The sequence below is a fragment of the Chenopodium album genome, chromosome 15, assembly GCF_948465745.1.
Source record: "Chenopodium album chromosome 15, dcCheAlbu1.1, whole genome shotgun sequence".
Classification (NCBI taxonomy): Eukaryota; Viridiplantae; Streptophyta; class Magnoliopsida; order Caryophyllales; family Amaranthaceae; genus Chenopodium; species Chenopodium album.
The window spans coordinates 47,703,605-47,720,503 of record NC_137848.1 but is presented as its reverse complement, the minus strand read 5'-3'; the positions used below and the strand labels follow the sequence as shown (position 1 = coordinate 47,720,503).

General features: G+C 36.6%; 1 protein-coding gene and 1 pseudogene across 1 annotated transcript; both read left to right on the top strand.

Moving 5' to 3' along the window:
- The first annotated feature begins 922 nt into the window (after positions 1-922).
- Positions 923-6,356, top strand: LOC145581319 (DEAD-box ATP-dependent RNA helicase 18-like; annotated as a pseudogene).
- A 7,992-nt stretch (positions 6,357-14,348) lies between these two features.
- Positions 14,349-15,269, top strand: LOC145581317 (uncharacterized). Its single transcript, XM_081638343.1, has one exon. It carries the CDS (start codon positions 14,349-14,351, stop codon positions 15,267-15,269), a length of 921 nt encoding a protein of 306 aa, XP_081494469.1.
- Positions 15,270-16,899: the final 1,630 nt, after the last annotated feature.

Below are 16,899 nucleotides of genomic sequence, written 5' to 3'. Positions count from 1 at the left end.
AGTTCTCCTCCTATCATTTACTTTTAGGGTTTTATGAAAGAATTCATATATTGGGTTTTATTCTTTTTTTAGAGTTAAAGCAGGTTAAAGGTGAAGATCTCGGTCCTCGATTGGATATGGTGGTTCACGCGTGTTAATTGATGAAGTTACAGGTTGATGTAAGGGAAAATGATGGTGGTCGAATATAATCTGTATAATGTGCAGGTACTTAGCCCTAATTTTTCGTTTGATTTTCCTTTTTTAAAAAAATAAATTATTAGAATTTGGAAGGAAGAGTTAATTTTGATGCGATTATTTTAGGGTTTATTGTTTTCTTTTTTGGGGGGGGGGGAGAAAGGTTTGGTCGTTTGCTTATTTTGTTGTGAATTTCCTCTTTTCTAGGATTTTCGATGTAATAAAGATGGAATTTTCTTTGTTTCGTTGTGAATTTAATCTTGGTGTTGATAGAATCCTAATTTTTTGTCTACGAGGTGAAGAAGGCAGAGAATTAATTCTCCATTAGCTTGAAGCTTTCTTTCGACCATTATATTGAAGTAGCTTATGAGGTATGCTGATAATTTTTTTTAAAAAAAAACCATCGAATATCAATTTCTTTGTTGGGTTTATCGTTAAGTTAATTGTGAGGTGAGTCAACTTTTGGTTGTTCTATGCTAGATTATTGAACTATGGCTACAATTAATAAAGCTATTAGAAATTTTAAAGTTCTATTTTGATGCTGTAATTTTGATATCTATAATTTACTTTGATATTTTCTGAGGCGACAAGAATTTAGTGTGGTTTTTAGGTCTCCTTAGATTATTTTGTGGTTTTTGGGTCTCCTTTGATGATTTTACCCACTAGCAAAGTAGGAATTATATTTATGATGCTTGTACTCTTTTGACATTATTCTTGGCATAAGTAATATCTCTTTCTTGTTTTGTATTATCTGGAGTGTGAGGCAGAGAGGAAGTCATCGGAGCTTGTTAACCTTTTTGTCAAATACAAATCCAAAAAGATTATAATGTGGGTTACAAGTGATTCTTTATACGTACTTTTGTCTATACTTGTGCAGCTTCTTTATGACTTGCGCTTGTGTTGATTACTGGGGAGTTGTGCTTCCACAATTTGCTGTACTGAAGAGTCATTCAATAGTCCCTATTCATGGGAAAATGAAACAAGTACGATTTAGATGATATACTTGTAGTTGGATCGTTATGCTTTTTTTATTTTTTAGTTTCGTACTTATTGATATTCATATGACCTTTAGATTGCTAGAAAAAAAAAGTTTCAAAATCATTTACGGGTCTTTCAAGTGGCGTTCTTCTTTGTTGCTGCTCGTGAATTGGACATACCAGGCGTTGACTGTGTTTTGAAGGTAACATTATTACCGCATTAATGGATGTTACTACTATTATAAGTTGAACTTTCTTTCACTTTGATGAAGTTTTGATGTTATGATTATATACTGACTTTTTAATCATTATGATGAAATAAATAATGATCCTATGATGCTTGCTGATGGAAGCATTGATTGGAAATCAAGGCTAAATTAATTTTTAGTACAAATATTCTATCTTTATGGAAGCATTGATTAGAAATCAATTAGGCTAAATTAATAGGAAATTTTGACATTTGCTACCAGGGAAAACACCTCGCTTCACATTTGCTACCAGTTTTATTTATTTTTTTTTACTTTGCTACCACCTAAATCAGAGTTTGCTAAAAATCACTACCACTTAACGGGATTCCGTTTATTCTGATTCCGTTAAGTTTATTCAAATAAAAAAATTAAATAAAACAAAAACAAAAACCAGCCACCCTTAAAACACGTTGCTTCTCCCGTTAGCCATCCTCCCCCTCCCCCTCCCCCTGCCGGCGCCACCCTCACTTCCATCGCCATTCTCTCTCCTACACCCGCACTTCAATATCCACCACCACCAACACCATCGAACACATTTTTAATTGGGGTTTTTGGCTGAGATCGAGTTAGGTTTTCTAGGGGAGGGGGCTGGGATAGCGACGCCGGCGCCGACACTGTCGTTGGGGGTTGCGAATTTGGGTTCGATTGATGCGACTTCTCTAATTGATTGCTGAGCTAGGCAGCGTTGCTGTTGTGTGCGGCGGCTGGCGGTGGCTGTTGGTGCCGATTGGTGGTGATGCGAGGGAATAGGGGAAAGGGGCAGCGAAAGGGTTGGTAATTGATGGTGGTTCGCTGTGGTTCTGCTGCTGATTGGCGGTTGTTGATGGTGGTTTGAGCGGCTGTGCGAAGTGGTGGTTAATTGTGGCTGGTTATGATGGTGGTACTGTGAGTCTTAGTTGGAGGTGCGACTGCTGATTGGCGGAGAAGGTGTTTTAATTTGGGGCTGTTTGGAAAGGAAGAAGGAGTAGGGGAGTTGTTTAGGTGGCTGGAGTCGCGGGCAAGGGATTGGGCAGCTAGTGGGTAGGGAAGGAGTGGTGGCTGGACGGTGGTTGGGTGGTGGTTGCGGTGGGTTTGATGTTGAACAGTGGCGGTGGATTGGGAAGCTGGTAGGTGGGAAGGAGTGGTGGCTGGACGATGGTTGGGTGGTGGTAACGGAAATACTAACGGTGTAAGACAAGTGGTAGTGATTTTTTAACAAACTCTGATGTAGGTGGTAGGAAAGTAAAAAAAAAAAAATTAAACCGGTAGCAAACGTAAAGCGAGGTGTTTTCCCTGGTAACAAATGTCAAAATATCCAAATTAATATTTAGTACAAAGACTTCTATCTTTAAATATATCTTAAAATTCCAATTATTTTGTTCTATATGTTTGCAGTTTGATCCCCTACAAGATCGAAATGTATTTAGTCATAGAGTTAGACGAACTGCTTGCATGGGGAAGGAGGGAAGTGTTGTTGTCTTTCTCTTGCCCAAGGTAGTTTTGAGACTTAATGTTCCATATTGTGGCTAACATTTTCAATGTTCAAATTTTACCGTCTTCTTGTGAACACTGATATATTGTTATAAAATGTACAGGAAGAAGCATATGTCGATTTCTGCGGATAAGGAGGGTGCCTCTTCAGAAGAGGGAGTGCTCTAATGGTCCTGATGTCATTCCCCAGGTGGGTAATTTTACTGTTTAAATTTGAAGTGTTGTATTGATGGCTGCATGTGTGGTCATGTTGATGCTAATATCTCATACTCTTTTATCAAACTTCATTTTCAGACCAAGTCTGTTGCAATAAAGGACCGTGATGTTGTGCAGAAAGGACAAAAAGCCTATGTCTCTTTCATCTGCTCTTATATTTTCAGGTCATATGCTGCAACTTCATGTACTGTGATAAGTATTACCGCAATTACTTCATATTGAGAGACTAACAAAAGTGAAATTCTTATAAATTTTAGGAAAAATTAGAAATAATAATCCCAACTTTCATCAATTTTGATAGAATAATCCCAACTTTGGATTATACTAGAATAATCAGAACTTTGGGGGTCTTCTTTTTCTTCAATCTCTAACCGGTCAACAAAAGTCAATGACCTACTATATCAGGTCACTTGACACGTGTCAAGCCCTGATTGGTCCAAAAATAAAATAAAAAAAAACCAAAAAATAAAAAAAACAAAAAAAATCAGAAGACTCAGCCAACCTCCCCTCCACCACCACTGCCCAGTTCGCCACCAACCGCTGATATTCTCACGTCGACTGCCGATTTCTCACGCCTTTTTCCCCATCCCCGAAATACCTTTTACAACCCCCCCCCCCCCCCCGCGCGTAACCACTAGTCCACCACAAATAACCCTTTTCCCACTCCCGAAAAACGCCTCCTCCACCTCGAAACCCTAGCGGCTAAGGTTTTCGATTGTGGTGGAGGAGTTTTTGGGGGTTTTCGGGAGTGAGGGAAGTGGTTTTAAGGGTTTTCGAGAGTTGAAGAGGTGGTTTTGTTGGGGGTTTCGAGTGGTGCTGGTGGGTTGACAGTAAAGGAGATTACGAGGTTTGAGGGAAATTTGAGGGTGGTGGTTCAAGGGGGAAGGACGACTGGGTTTCCCGGGATTAGGGGCAGCTAGACGGCGGGAGGAGGGTTGTGGGATTGTGGTGGCTGGGATTTTGGTGGGTAATGGGGCTTGGTTTCTGATTTTTTTTTTTTATAATTTTTTTTTAAATTTTTTGGCTAATTAGCTCTTGACATGTGGCATGTTAAAAAAAAGAAAAAAGAAATTAACCTTTTCAACAGGTAACCGGTAATTGGATTGAAGAAAAAGAAGACCCCCTAAAGTTCGGATTATTCCAGTATAATCCAAAGTTGGGATGATTCTACCAAAATTGATGAAAGTTGGGATTATTATTTCTAATTTTTCCTAAATTTTATAGGTGGAAAGAACTGGAGTATGGAAAGTTGGGGATAGGGTATGGTTTATTGCAGCTACCTTTAATGTCAGAAGTTAAGCTCCAGTGCTCCACGGACTGTCATCGGATCGAAGGTTTCACTCCAGTTAAGGGTGTGAAGTTACAGGAGATCAAATTTAAGTAAGAACCTTTCAAAGAAATTGGAATTATGATGTTATGTAAATTATAATACTCCGTACTTGTATATCTTTTGTACTGTAAAGGATCATAGGCTGACTCATTATGGTTTTCTTTTAGGGACAAATCTCGTGAGAAACAAATTAAAGGAAAAAGAATTTGCTGGAGAAACAGTTAAAAGTAAACCAAAATTGAAAAACACAAAGCACAAACCTGCCCCAAATAAGACTGCTACTGCAATGAATAAGACAACAACAAAGAAAAGATGTGTTGTTCTGACTAATTGGTGAGGATGAGTATGTATCCAAGGTTGATGGGAGCCGATGATTTGTTGGATTAAAAAAGACTAATTCCGCAGAAGTAATCGTTTACAACTGGTCCATGACATGAAGATCATTTCACAAGCGAATTGACCCATGAGAAGGATTTATTCCTCGAGGCTGAGAAAGTAATGTTGCATGGTCTCCGATTTTACAAGTGTTTAGCTGAGCATATCACTACGCAGCAATCCAAGAAACGTGGTGGTTCCTGCGTGTTAATTGGAGTTATGGGTTGATGTAAGGGAAAATGATGGTGGTTGAATATAATATGAATCTGTATAATATGCAGGTACTTAGCAAATAATCTCACTACTTTCATGTATTTTGGTTAAAGCATGTAACTTTGTTTTCTTTGATGGGGCTGCTTTCATTTTTAAAACGTTAAATAATCTCACATGTCCATTAAATGTGATTATCATATATGTATAGATTAGTAATTAGGCTATTTTTCTCTAGGTAGAATCTAGTGCATGGGCCACATAGTAGATTACAAATGGTTATTGCAGCTAGTAAGCCAAGACCTATATTGCTTTCATGAGCACACGTGGCTTGTAGGTTTAGGTTGTGATGTTTGTTATTACTCATCAATAGATTGTTTGTTTACATTATAACACATTTTCTCATTGAAGACTGCAAATGCACACTTCAGTTAACAAGCCAAGAATGTGATTGTTTTGTTGCACAGCATCTTGTGAGTGTGGTCGCAATTGTTTGAAGCAACGTAGCTCTTTTTCAGTGACAAGTTATTGTTATTCTATGGTTGAGGCTTATTGTTGTCCTTTTGCAAATTACAGTGCATTGGATAAACTGTCACTTTGGTTGGTACTCAATCGGCTGTTTGGGCATTTCGATTACTACAATACAATTGGTAAGTATAAAATTCCCGCTGAATTGTGATCTGAAATGATGTAATCTGTGTTATTGTATGTTTTTTGCTCTGACTATGGCTACAAGTTTGCTGGTGTTATATGATGTGTGTGTATATATAGTTACTATTGTGTTTTTTTTTGAAACAATATGGTTATTATTGTTTGAGTTAATAATAACATGTTAAGTATGTTGCTGCTCTGTGGTCCGTGGTAGATTCCATGTATTGAGTATTTAAATTTTAGGATTGGTGCTTTAGAAGTGCAATTGAGTATAAGGAGCTTCAGCCTTAACCACATTCTAAACGTTTTAAATACCATCCAGATCCTTTAGGTTGTCCCCAAGTTGATTGTGAATCATCAGATTCATTCTTAAGTTGAAGAATGTAATTGGCTTCCAAGAGTCCTGTTTGTCACTATTCTCCCCTCTTCTTATTTTGCATTTCAACTACTCAGACTGTCTTATGTAGTGGCTCTATCCAATTTCCCCAACCTTTTTCACCGTCCCAACTCAATTTGTCTCCTAGATAAGTCTTATTCAATTTCCAGTGACAAACACTTTCAGCATTACTCTTTGGTGTTTCTTGAGAGGATTTTGCATTGTTCTCTTTTTTTTGTAAATTTTAACTTCCAGACCCAGCATCTGTACTTTTCTTCTCTGACTTCCAGCTACCTGCAGCTTCATTTCTATTGGTCAACTTCCCTTAGGCAGATGGCTATAGAGCCTCAAGAAGCGGAAAAATTATCCATGTTGGCTATACCGATATCCCAACAAACAGGATTTAAATTACCATTAACCTTGCCAGAACTCCATCAACCAGCACTACTAAGAACGTCCTTATGTTGTTGATTAGATGTATATGTTGAGTAGCCTGAACCAGCATAAATTGATTGCAGATTAATCAGCCATGACTCCATTAAACAACACATGTTGTTGATTGATGGATTGAAATTATTATTTTGTACATGTTTTGTTCGATTTAAGTGGTGATGGTTGTAAATAGGAGGTTCAAGTTGTATTTTGAATGTTATCTGAGGTGAATTATGTGTAAGGTATTTTAAGGATTAGTTTTTTTTTTTTCATTTTAGGAAATATCTTAGCAAGTTACAGGGTTTAAAAATTTTGAGGATTAGCTCTTTTCATTATAGGCAACATTTTAAGGTCTAGCTGTATAGATTTTTGTTAATTTGAGATAGCTTATTTTGTAGTACCGATTATGGTAAAGAGAAATAACCTTATCTTACATGAAATTGCAAATTGTGGTTGTATATTCCAACGGTCATCTTTTTGGACTGTATAGATAGCTTATTTGTGATTTGATGTGTTTTATTTGACGTAAAGATTTTGTGGCCAAAAACAGAGAAAAAAAAAAGAGCAGGTAGTAGCAATTAAAATGATAATTAGAATAACTAACATGACAAAAAAGGTTTGTCAACAAGGAATTTTCCCAACACAATTTAGGTACACAAGTTGATATAAGAGGAGAACAAGCAGTTGAGAAGATGGGTGAGCTGTGAAGAGATTACCGTCGTGCACTTAGATTGCTATGATTTCTAAGAGAGGGATTAGAATATGGACCTTGTCATGGTTTATCCTCATACTTCAAACAGTTTACCTAACTTAAGTAACATCTTTAAACAAGTTACAAGGAAACTGGCCATGTTATAGTGTCTCTCCGTATTCTAGCTAAGATTCAACAATTCATCACTCTTTACTTAATCTTTCGTGTTACAGTAATTATGAAAAGTGATGATATACATTATTTAGGCTTTCTTAATATTTTGTGTTATACATTGAAATACATACATTTGTTTGTAAGGGGAAAAGACCTTTAATAGCACTACAGTACAGTTGCCCAACATGTAATCCATCCACTAAAAAAGCATACAAAATTAATTCATATTGACTAGTATTTTATTCATTTTCTCGTTTATTATCCCTGACAAGTGGATCACACACTGAATATACAGAGATAGTGATAAAATTGATCAATTAGTAACTTTCGGTTTTCCAACAAAATAGGTGTTTTATATTTTTTTATACAAGGCTGTTGAGCATCATAGCTTTTTTTTTTTTTTTTTTTTTTTTTTTTTTTTTTTTTTTTTTTTTAAGCATCATAGCTTACAAAGATGAGGCATAAATTTCTATTGTTGATGTCAAATTTTATAAATACTATCATAAATATCACATCAATTTTAAATTCTTAAGTCATAGAGTATGTGCTTGACATATATGCCTCAACCTTTATAGCTATGATAATAGAAAGCTTTGTAACAATACTAATTGGAGAGCTAAGAAATAATTATATATAAAAAAAAGAGAGTTGAGAGAGGTAGTGATCTAGGGTTCATCCAACTGTCCAAGTGATTTTTTCCCCATTGTAAGTGCATGGAACTGGACTTTGTTAATTCTTTGCATTAGGTTATGTTTGTACCAAGAATTTGACTCTATTTAGACATTAGTATGTTATACACATCATATCAGTAGCTACTAATTTCCCAGCTTAGAATTCTCACTTTGATCTTTTGTAGGAATGTCCCTTTACAATCATGCATGCACAAAGTACCTGGAGGTGAAACTGAGCGTGGATCTCAGTGACCAGAGCAGTGGTAAGCCAGGCTTAATGTTTTTGTGACTTCAGGACATAGCTATTGGGACTCCATGATATTTAAAGGATTTGATTCAAGTGGGTGCATGTTGTCTGCAAGATGTATCATTTGTGGAAAGGAATACATTTTTCATGTATTCTAGCATATGAGACTCCATCCTAGCCTTGCAGGTAGCTTCATCATTATTCATTATTCACAAGCTGACATATTTATCATATTAATTAGTGCTACCACCTATTAGAATCATGCTCATTTTCCCCATTGATTCAAGGAGAAGAAGATGACTCTTGGGTTGAGTAATAGTTTGACTCATCAGCCAACCAAGACTACCCTTAAGCCTTAGAGATTTGATCTAAACTCTATTATAAGCGATACTAATACATAAGCGATACACCACTATATCGACCCACACCCACTTTTCAAGTCCGAATTCATTTGTGTTCTTATCTTTATACAAGTAATTTATTGTGAATAATTTTATTTTCTTAATTTAGGCAAATATTTTTCTTAGATATTAAATATAGGTTAAACCTTTATTGGTTCTGTTCTTACTTGAGGTTTATTTGAGGAAAGTTGAAATTTTTGCTAATTGTTTTTTTTTTTTTTTTTTTTTTTTTTTTTTTTTTTTGAGGATTTAACTAAATTTATGTGTTTAATCCATTAATTCATAACAAAGATATAAGTTCTCTTAGGTTTATTCCATCAATTTACTTACATAATACTAATCAAGAAAACATATTCCTATAAATGACCCTAGCCAAAACTAGCCCAAACCTGCTCGTTTGCCACCCGTATATTTAAGAAGGTACTGCATTTTAATTTAAATGACTAATAATTCAAAGTTAAAACAATGTTAGATAAGTCTTTAGTTTTATATAGATGCATCGGGATTATGCATGGGAAATTGTTTAATATGAAACCTTTTGCCTTTTTGTATTAGATATTGTTGTCACAAGAGAAATGTTTGAGGTACATTTTATGGGCTGATCACTTCAGACTTGTGAGTTTGTTTAGAGATTGTTGACATATGTTTTTTCATAGGTATTTAACTTTCTATAGCTGCTTTTTGGGGGCTAAAATTTGCTAGGGTTAGCAAGGTTATATATAGTACCTGTTTTGTAGGTGTTTTGAGGACTTCTTGTTGATCATGTTTTAAGGAATGGTTACAGAAGTATTTAGTGTGTTTAGGAACTGATTTTCGTGGGTTTTGGGAGTGATGTGATTTGCGAAAAGCGAGAGATATTAAGTTTGCTTGTGAACATCCTTAACAGTAGCCGAGCTTCAGCCATATGCACAAGTTAATGAGATAAGGAAAGGGATTAGACTTTTTAGAGAGTTTTCAGTACACTTTAAAAGCTTTATTCCTATGTTTGCTTATGCGAAGTATGTAGTAGTTTTAATGACTATACCCAAATTTTATGTGTCTATTACACCCCATGTTACGGAATTATAAGCTGCGCTTGCTTAGGAAGGAGCTCCTATAGAACTAGAGAGAAATCATGTAGTAATATTTGAGAGCTAGATGGAGCTAATCTTTAAATATTATCTTAATATAATGTATTGGTATTCTCTTTTCGCTCTTGACTGATGAGTGCCATTTATGGCACTCATTTGATGAGTATTTAGGTTGTTTTTACCTTATTTTCATAGCTTTCTTTCTTAATAAATGTTTAGTTTTATGCATTTTCTCTTCATTTCCCTTTTCTCTCTTGTTTTGTGTTCTTATGGTTTTTCTTGTGTTTTCTCCTTTATTTCTTCTCTTTTCGTGGTTGTAGGTATTGAACGAGGTTCGGGACTCGATATTGGTGGTTTTCTAAGTTGGAAGTTGATTTTGGAGTAAGCTCTTAGCATTGGGAAAACTCAAGATGCAAGGAAGTGGATGCTCCAAGTTCTAGCTCTTGCGCTCTCAAGTCGTGCTCTCATGAAAGGTGGTATTGAACCCACCATAGAGTCCATTTAAATCTTCCATGCTTAGTGTTGATCATCATCATGCCTCGTGCACTCGAAGACCCAATTGTGAACGCACGAAGCGGCGAGAAAGTCGAAAAAAAACCCAGAAGATAGTGGGCACGCAACCCTCTTGCGTGGGCGCGTGTGTATCGTGTGTGGGCGCGCCCCCGTGCCCACGCGGGTGCTCCTCCCTGTTTTCCGGCTTCGTTCAACTTCGTTTTCGCACCTCTTATAAATACCCTTTTTCAGTCGATTTTTGAGAGGAAATTTTTAGACATAATTTTGATCATAATTTTAGCTTAGTTGAGCGCTTCTCTCTCTAGATCTAGGGTTAGTTTTAGGAGTAGATTTAGAGAGAGAAAGTGAGGAATTTCATTGGGAATTTAAGAGATTGAAGATTCAAGGTGACAATTGTATTGAAGATCTCCATAATCAATCAATGAGGATTTCTAACTCTATCTCATTTTATTGCTTTGTTTAATTTCATGTTTGTTTGGTTTGATTTTGATGTTTGATTCTTGATTAGTGTAATTGTTCTTGATATTTTGTTGATTCTTGATTTCTTTAGTTGTTTGTTGATAGATGATAATTCTTAAATAGTTGTTTTGCTAGGGATTGGGTGAAACTTGTATGATTGATTGATTGTGATTAATTTGGGAATTGTGTTGATTGATTGTTGAGATTAAATTGATTAATGTAAGTTTGCATGTGTGTAATTTGATTAGGCCTTGAGAATTATGCTAGATTGCATTGTGATTGCTAATGACACGACCAATTGATTTAGGAATTGCAATTATCGATTGGTTTGGAATGTGATTCTCTTGGTTTGTTATTCGTAGAGACATCTAGCTTAACGATTAGGAGATAGTTCTTTGATTCCAATTGATAGCTCTTAACATTAGTCTTCACAACCATTGATTAGCATGTTTGTCCCAAGTTGTTGTAATTGTCATGATTACTTGTTGATCCCCATTCCTAGTGTTTTATTTGTTTGGTTGTTTGGTTGTTTGTTTGTTTGTTAGTTATTAGTATTACCTCTTTACCTTTGGCGCCCAAATTCGAGGACAGTGGTGAATCTAGCATTTTATACAAGTGGGTTTAAATAAAATTAAAATTAAATAAATAAAATTATAGTTATATATAAATTAACAAATTACATGAGACTACGTATATATTATATTGGACATTATTGACACATATAGTTATTGATATTGATAAATTAATACTCCCTCTGTCCCTTTTTTACATTCCTGCTTTCCTTTTTGGGTATTCCAAAATTACATTCCTCCTTTCCTTTTTTAGTAAGTATTTTTTTTTTCCAAATATCCCAAATTATCCCTCTTTTTCTGTTATGTAATTAATGTTAACTCTTATTTTCTCATTCTTATTTTCTCACTCTTACTTTCCTATTCTCACTCCTAAATTTAGATGAATATGATTGGTTCTTAATTTTCCAAAAGGTGCATGTTATTGGTCCTTTTTTTTTGCAAAGGATTGATGACATGGCATCATTTAATATTAATCTATCTTTGTTTTACTCAAAGACATCATTTAATGTTTTGTACTTCCCATTGTGTTTTGTTTTATTGTTATTTGTTTTATTCTTAGTTCCTTAATTCCCGTATAATTTTACAAACAGGAATGTAAAAAAGGGACGGAGGGAGTAATAATTTTATATATCTTTGCACTAAATAAATGGAGAGCGAGAACTCGAGTGCGAGTGCGAGAGCGAAAACCCTGTCGAGCAAAGAAGAAGACCTGATGCAAAGGTCAAATAACGAATTCAAAAGAACGCAAGAAAATTCTCCAATTAAAATGGAGAATGGCTTTCCAATGGTGGAAGATGTGGAAATGGACACTACTGAGGTTCCAAGGAATGAGAGTCGTTTCCCTCAACCTAGGGTTTCTTATAGCAAAATTGCGAAAGGAAATTCGAATTCTCAGATGAATCAAGGTAATTGGTGTTGCAGATAGTGACATTGATTCGGATGATGATACGCCATTGGATTGCGATTCTAATGATGAATTGTGCCCTAATTTTCTATTGAGTAAGGAGGAGAAACAGAGGTTGAGAAAGCCCTGGAAAAATGCCTTAATCATCAAACTTTTTGACAAAAAACTAAGTTACGAGGTCTTGATGAAAAGGTTGCGTCTGAAGTGGAGTTTGAAGGGTGATATCACCTTGACGGATGTAGGTTATGCTTACTATGTTGTTCGGTTTACTAGCATGGAGGATTATCACTTTGTTTTGACCCAAGGGCCATGGATTATTGGGGATAGTTACCTAACTATCCGCAAATGGGTTCCAAATTTCATAGCAGATGAAGTGCCAATTAAGTTTCTCATAGCGTGGGTAGAATTCCTCAACTTTCGATCGAGTACTTCGATAAGCAATTCCTTCATAGGATAGGGTCGAAAATTGGAAAAGTTGTTAGTATTGATAGAAATACTGAGGCTATGAGCAGAGGACAGTATATCAGGTTTAGTATTAAAGTGGATTTATCCAAACCCCTGTTATCGAAGTTTAGATTGAATGGTAGGGTGTGGAGAATCCAATATGAAGGACTGAAGCAAATTTTCTTTAGATGTGGTAAACTTGGCCAAAAGGAAAACGATTGTGATCATGAAGTGGTGTTGGATGACAATGGAGAACAAAGGGTCAGGAAAAAAGACAATGATGATACTGAACATGTAAGTAAAGTTAGACCTAAGGAACAAAACCAATTCGGTTCTTGGATGTTAGCACTAAGGAATGCACGCAAGTATGTCCCCAAAAGTAAGGTGCAGCCCCCAGTTAAGCAAGTGACAGGGGAAAAGAACCAAGGGAAGGGTTCAGCTCCTAGCTCGAGGCATGTTGAAGCTGAGAAGAAGAAGCAACATAAGGCTCAGGTTTGGAAAAAGGTTGAGACAGGAAAATCTGGTTCGGGTTCAGGATCGAGGTTCGCAATTTTGGATCGGGAGCAAGATATGGACACGACTGAATTGGTCAATGGTCAAACACAAGCTGGTGATATGAATGAATTGGAAATGGGGAATCTCTCTGAGGATACTTCGGTTGTTTTGAAGGGGGCAATTGATTTAATTGAGGCAAGTATTATGCAGAATAAGGATAATTTTGTCGTGGAAAATTCTCGGGTTGAGATGGATGTTGTGATAGAAGGAAGATCTTTTATTGATTTGGACGAATAAGTGGCAAAACCCTATCTTTCTAAAGAAAGTGAGATTAGGCAACCAATTTTGATAAGTGAGTAGATTGATAATTCCTTAAATTATGGTAAAAAAGATTTTAATTCGAGTTACCATAATAATAAGGAAAATATTGGACTGGATATTGGTGTTGCCGAAAATACTGAAAAGGTTTTTGATGTGAGTAAGTCGCAAGATTTAATTCCTTCAAAACCTAAATCTGCCTTGCAATAGTCTGATAATAATATTGTTGATCGTAAGGCAGAGGCTCGAATTGTGAACAATAACATACTCCCGGATCCCAATCACACTGGAGGTGTGTACTCCCCCCACATACTCAGCTCTTGTGGACTATCCAATGGAAGGCCCGACCCTCATCAAAGTCCATCCCACAGCGAACAAGGCTTCCCTAGTGGTGGACACATTCCTTCCACCGCAACACAATCCCCCGGATATGTTGGCCTCGGTGGAAATCCCAATAAGAAAGAGAGGTCCTATGAGTGCGCTGATGGAAGTGTACATAGGGCTTCTGCCTAATATTCCTTTGAATATTTATGACCGTCACCCTGTTTTTCCGAGGTTTAATATGTCGATAAAAATTATGGTTTGGAATGTGCAAGGGGCGGGAAATAAATTGGCTGCTATTAAGGAGCTAATTAGAATCAATGACTGTTTTAGCTTTGGTGGAAACGCAGATGAGCATAGATCAAGCTCAAAAAATCTGTGATAGAATTAGTTTCACAGGGCGAACTCAAGTTGAAGCTCAAGGCTTTAGTGGGGGGATTTGGCTTTTTTGGAGGAAAGAACTTGTTTCGGTGAATGTTTTAGATGATCATACACAAATATTACGGTTGAGATTGAGAAACATGGAGAAGATCCGTGGCTTTTTTCGGCTATTTACGCCAGTCCTGATAGTACTATGGGGAATTCTGGAAAATATCAAGAGGAACTACAATGGTGTTACTTGCGAGGGATTTTAACGACACTATGTTTATGTCTGAAAGAAGTGGGAATAGAGGTCCTGAGATGCAGAGGAGATATATGGAGTTTTGTGAATGGATTGTGGATAATAGTCTGATAGATCTTGGTTGTTCTAGGCCGGCGCACACTTGGTCAAGAGGTCTCTCGAAAGCAACTTATAAATCAGCCAGGCTAGATAGAGGCTTGGTGAACGAGGATTGGAGATTGAAATATCCTGAAGGAGCGGTTAGGAACTTACCTAAGTTCACGTCCGATCATTGTCCGATTTTAGTGAGTACGAATGATTTTACTCCGCTTCCAATGGCAGTAAAACCCTTCAGATTTCAGGCTGCCTGGTTAAACCACGAGAAGTTCGATCAATTCATGGAAGGAAACTGGAACAATCGAGCTGAACTGGTGCCTTTCTTGAAAATCTTTGCGGATAAGTTGAAGGATTGGAATAAAGAGGCATTTCATAATATCTGTCGAAAAAAGGTGGAATTGATGGCAAGGTTAGAAGGAATTCAAAAGTCGCTTGCGGTTGAAGGTCCGAGGCATTTGATAAAATTGGAGGATAAATTACGCAAAGAGATGATCCAAGTGTTGGAGCAAGAAGAAACGATGTGGTTTCAAAAGTCGCGCTCTTCTACTTTGTGTGATGAGGATAGGAATACTAAGTTTTTTCATCTTTCAACTATAATAAGGAGGAAGAAGAACCGAATTGAGACGTTGAAGGATGCAAGTGGTGAGTGGCTGACAGACCCAAAGCAAGTGAAGGGTGTGGTGTTGAATTACTGGAAGCAACTATTTACAGAGGAGGGGCAGAGTGCATCCTCGATTGAGTTGTTAAAGGATTATTTCCAAGAATTTGTGCTCATGATTAGGAAATTCTTAATAGGCCTTTGCAATTTGTGAGATTAATGGAGCTCTTAGGAGTATGGATCCTTACAAGGCCCCGGGCCCAGACGGGTTTCGACCATTATTTTACCAAAAGTACTAGAACCTTGTGAAGCCGAATTTGTTGAGATTGGCGTTCGATATTTTAGAGGGCAGAAGCTATCTTGAAGGAATTAATGATGCCTTTTTAGTGCTAATCCCGAATATGGACACACTAGAAAAAGCTAATCACTTTAGGCCGATTGGTCTTTGTAACATCACTTATAAAATAGTGACGAAGGTGATTGTTAACCGGCTTAAGCCTATGCTTCCGTTGTTAATCTTGCCTACACAGTGTAGCTTTGTTCCGAGAAGGCAAATAACGGATAATGTTGTGATAGTTCAAGAGATGCTTCATTCGACGAGAAGAAAACAAGGCAAAGTGGGGTATATGGCAGTGAAGATCGATTTCGAGAAGGCATATGATAGATTAAGATGGTCTTTCTTAGAGATTCACTTTTGGAGCAGGGGCGGCGCTAAGAGTGTGTAACTTAGGCGACCGCATAGGGCCCCCAAAAAACAGGGGCCCCAAAATTGATATATGAATATTAAGTTGAATAATGTAATGTAAGAATGTTTGTGGTTTAGCGGTATGATGCACAAATTTAGTAGAGAAGGTGTGCAATTCGATTCCTATTCTATGCCCTTTTCTTTTTGTTTGTTAGCTAGCTTCTCCTTTCAAGACTCCAACTTTCCTTTTTATTTTGTTTCTCGCTCCTTTTTCTTTTCTTTTGACACACACTCCTCTTTCCAGTATATGGCTCTTTGTTATCCTAGTTTCTTTTTTTTTTTAAAGTAATCCTAAATTCTGATTCTTATATATCTACTTCATAGTTTTAAATTTTTGCAAATTCAAGAATTCTAACTACTTTGTATAAATTTGAGAATTCTTGACAAAAATTTGTGGATCGATAATATTAAAGTATATTAATTCCTAAATTGTACAAGTAATTATTTTTTAAGCTTCTTGCCTTTTTATATGTAGTCCTAATATCCAATAGGACTATGGTTATCATTTTCTTATTTTTTAAAGTCTTTCATTGTTGTTATGAGTATTTTTTTTATACGATTAATTATAAAAGGCCCAATTTTTAATTATTCGCACAGGGCCACAAATTTCTTTGCCACACCCCTGTTTTGGAGCTTTGTCTACCCCAACAAATGGTGGATATTGTTATGACTTGCATCACTACGGCTAAGCTTAGTGTTCTTTGGAATGGTGAGCCCACCGAACAATTTTCTCCATCCCGTGGTATTTGACAAGGTGACCCCTTGTCTCCATATATTTATGTGATATGTATGGAGAGATTGACTCGCTTAATTGATAGAGAGGTTCAATTTGGATGTTGGAGACCTGTTCGAGAAAGTAGGGATGGCCCTCTATTACTAATCTAGCCTTTGCCGATGATTTGATCTTATTTTGTGAAGCTAGCCTTGATCAAGATCGAATTATGAAAAAATGTCTAGATGCCTTTTGCCAAGTTTCGGGTATTAAGGTAAGCAATGACAAGTCTCGCATATATTTTTCTCCCAATTCGAATTTTGATGTTAGAGATGCTGTGTGTGGGGAGTTGAATATGGAGAGTACGGAGGATTTTGGTACATACCT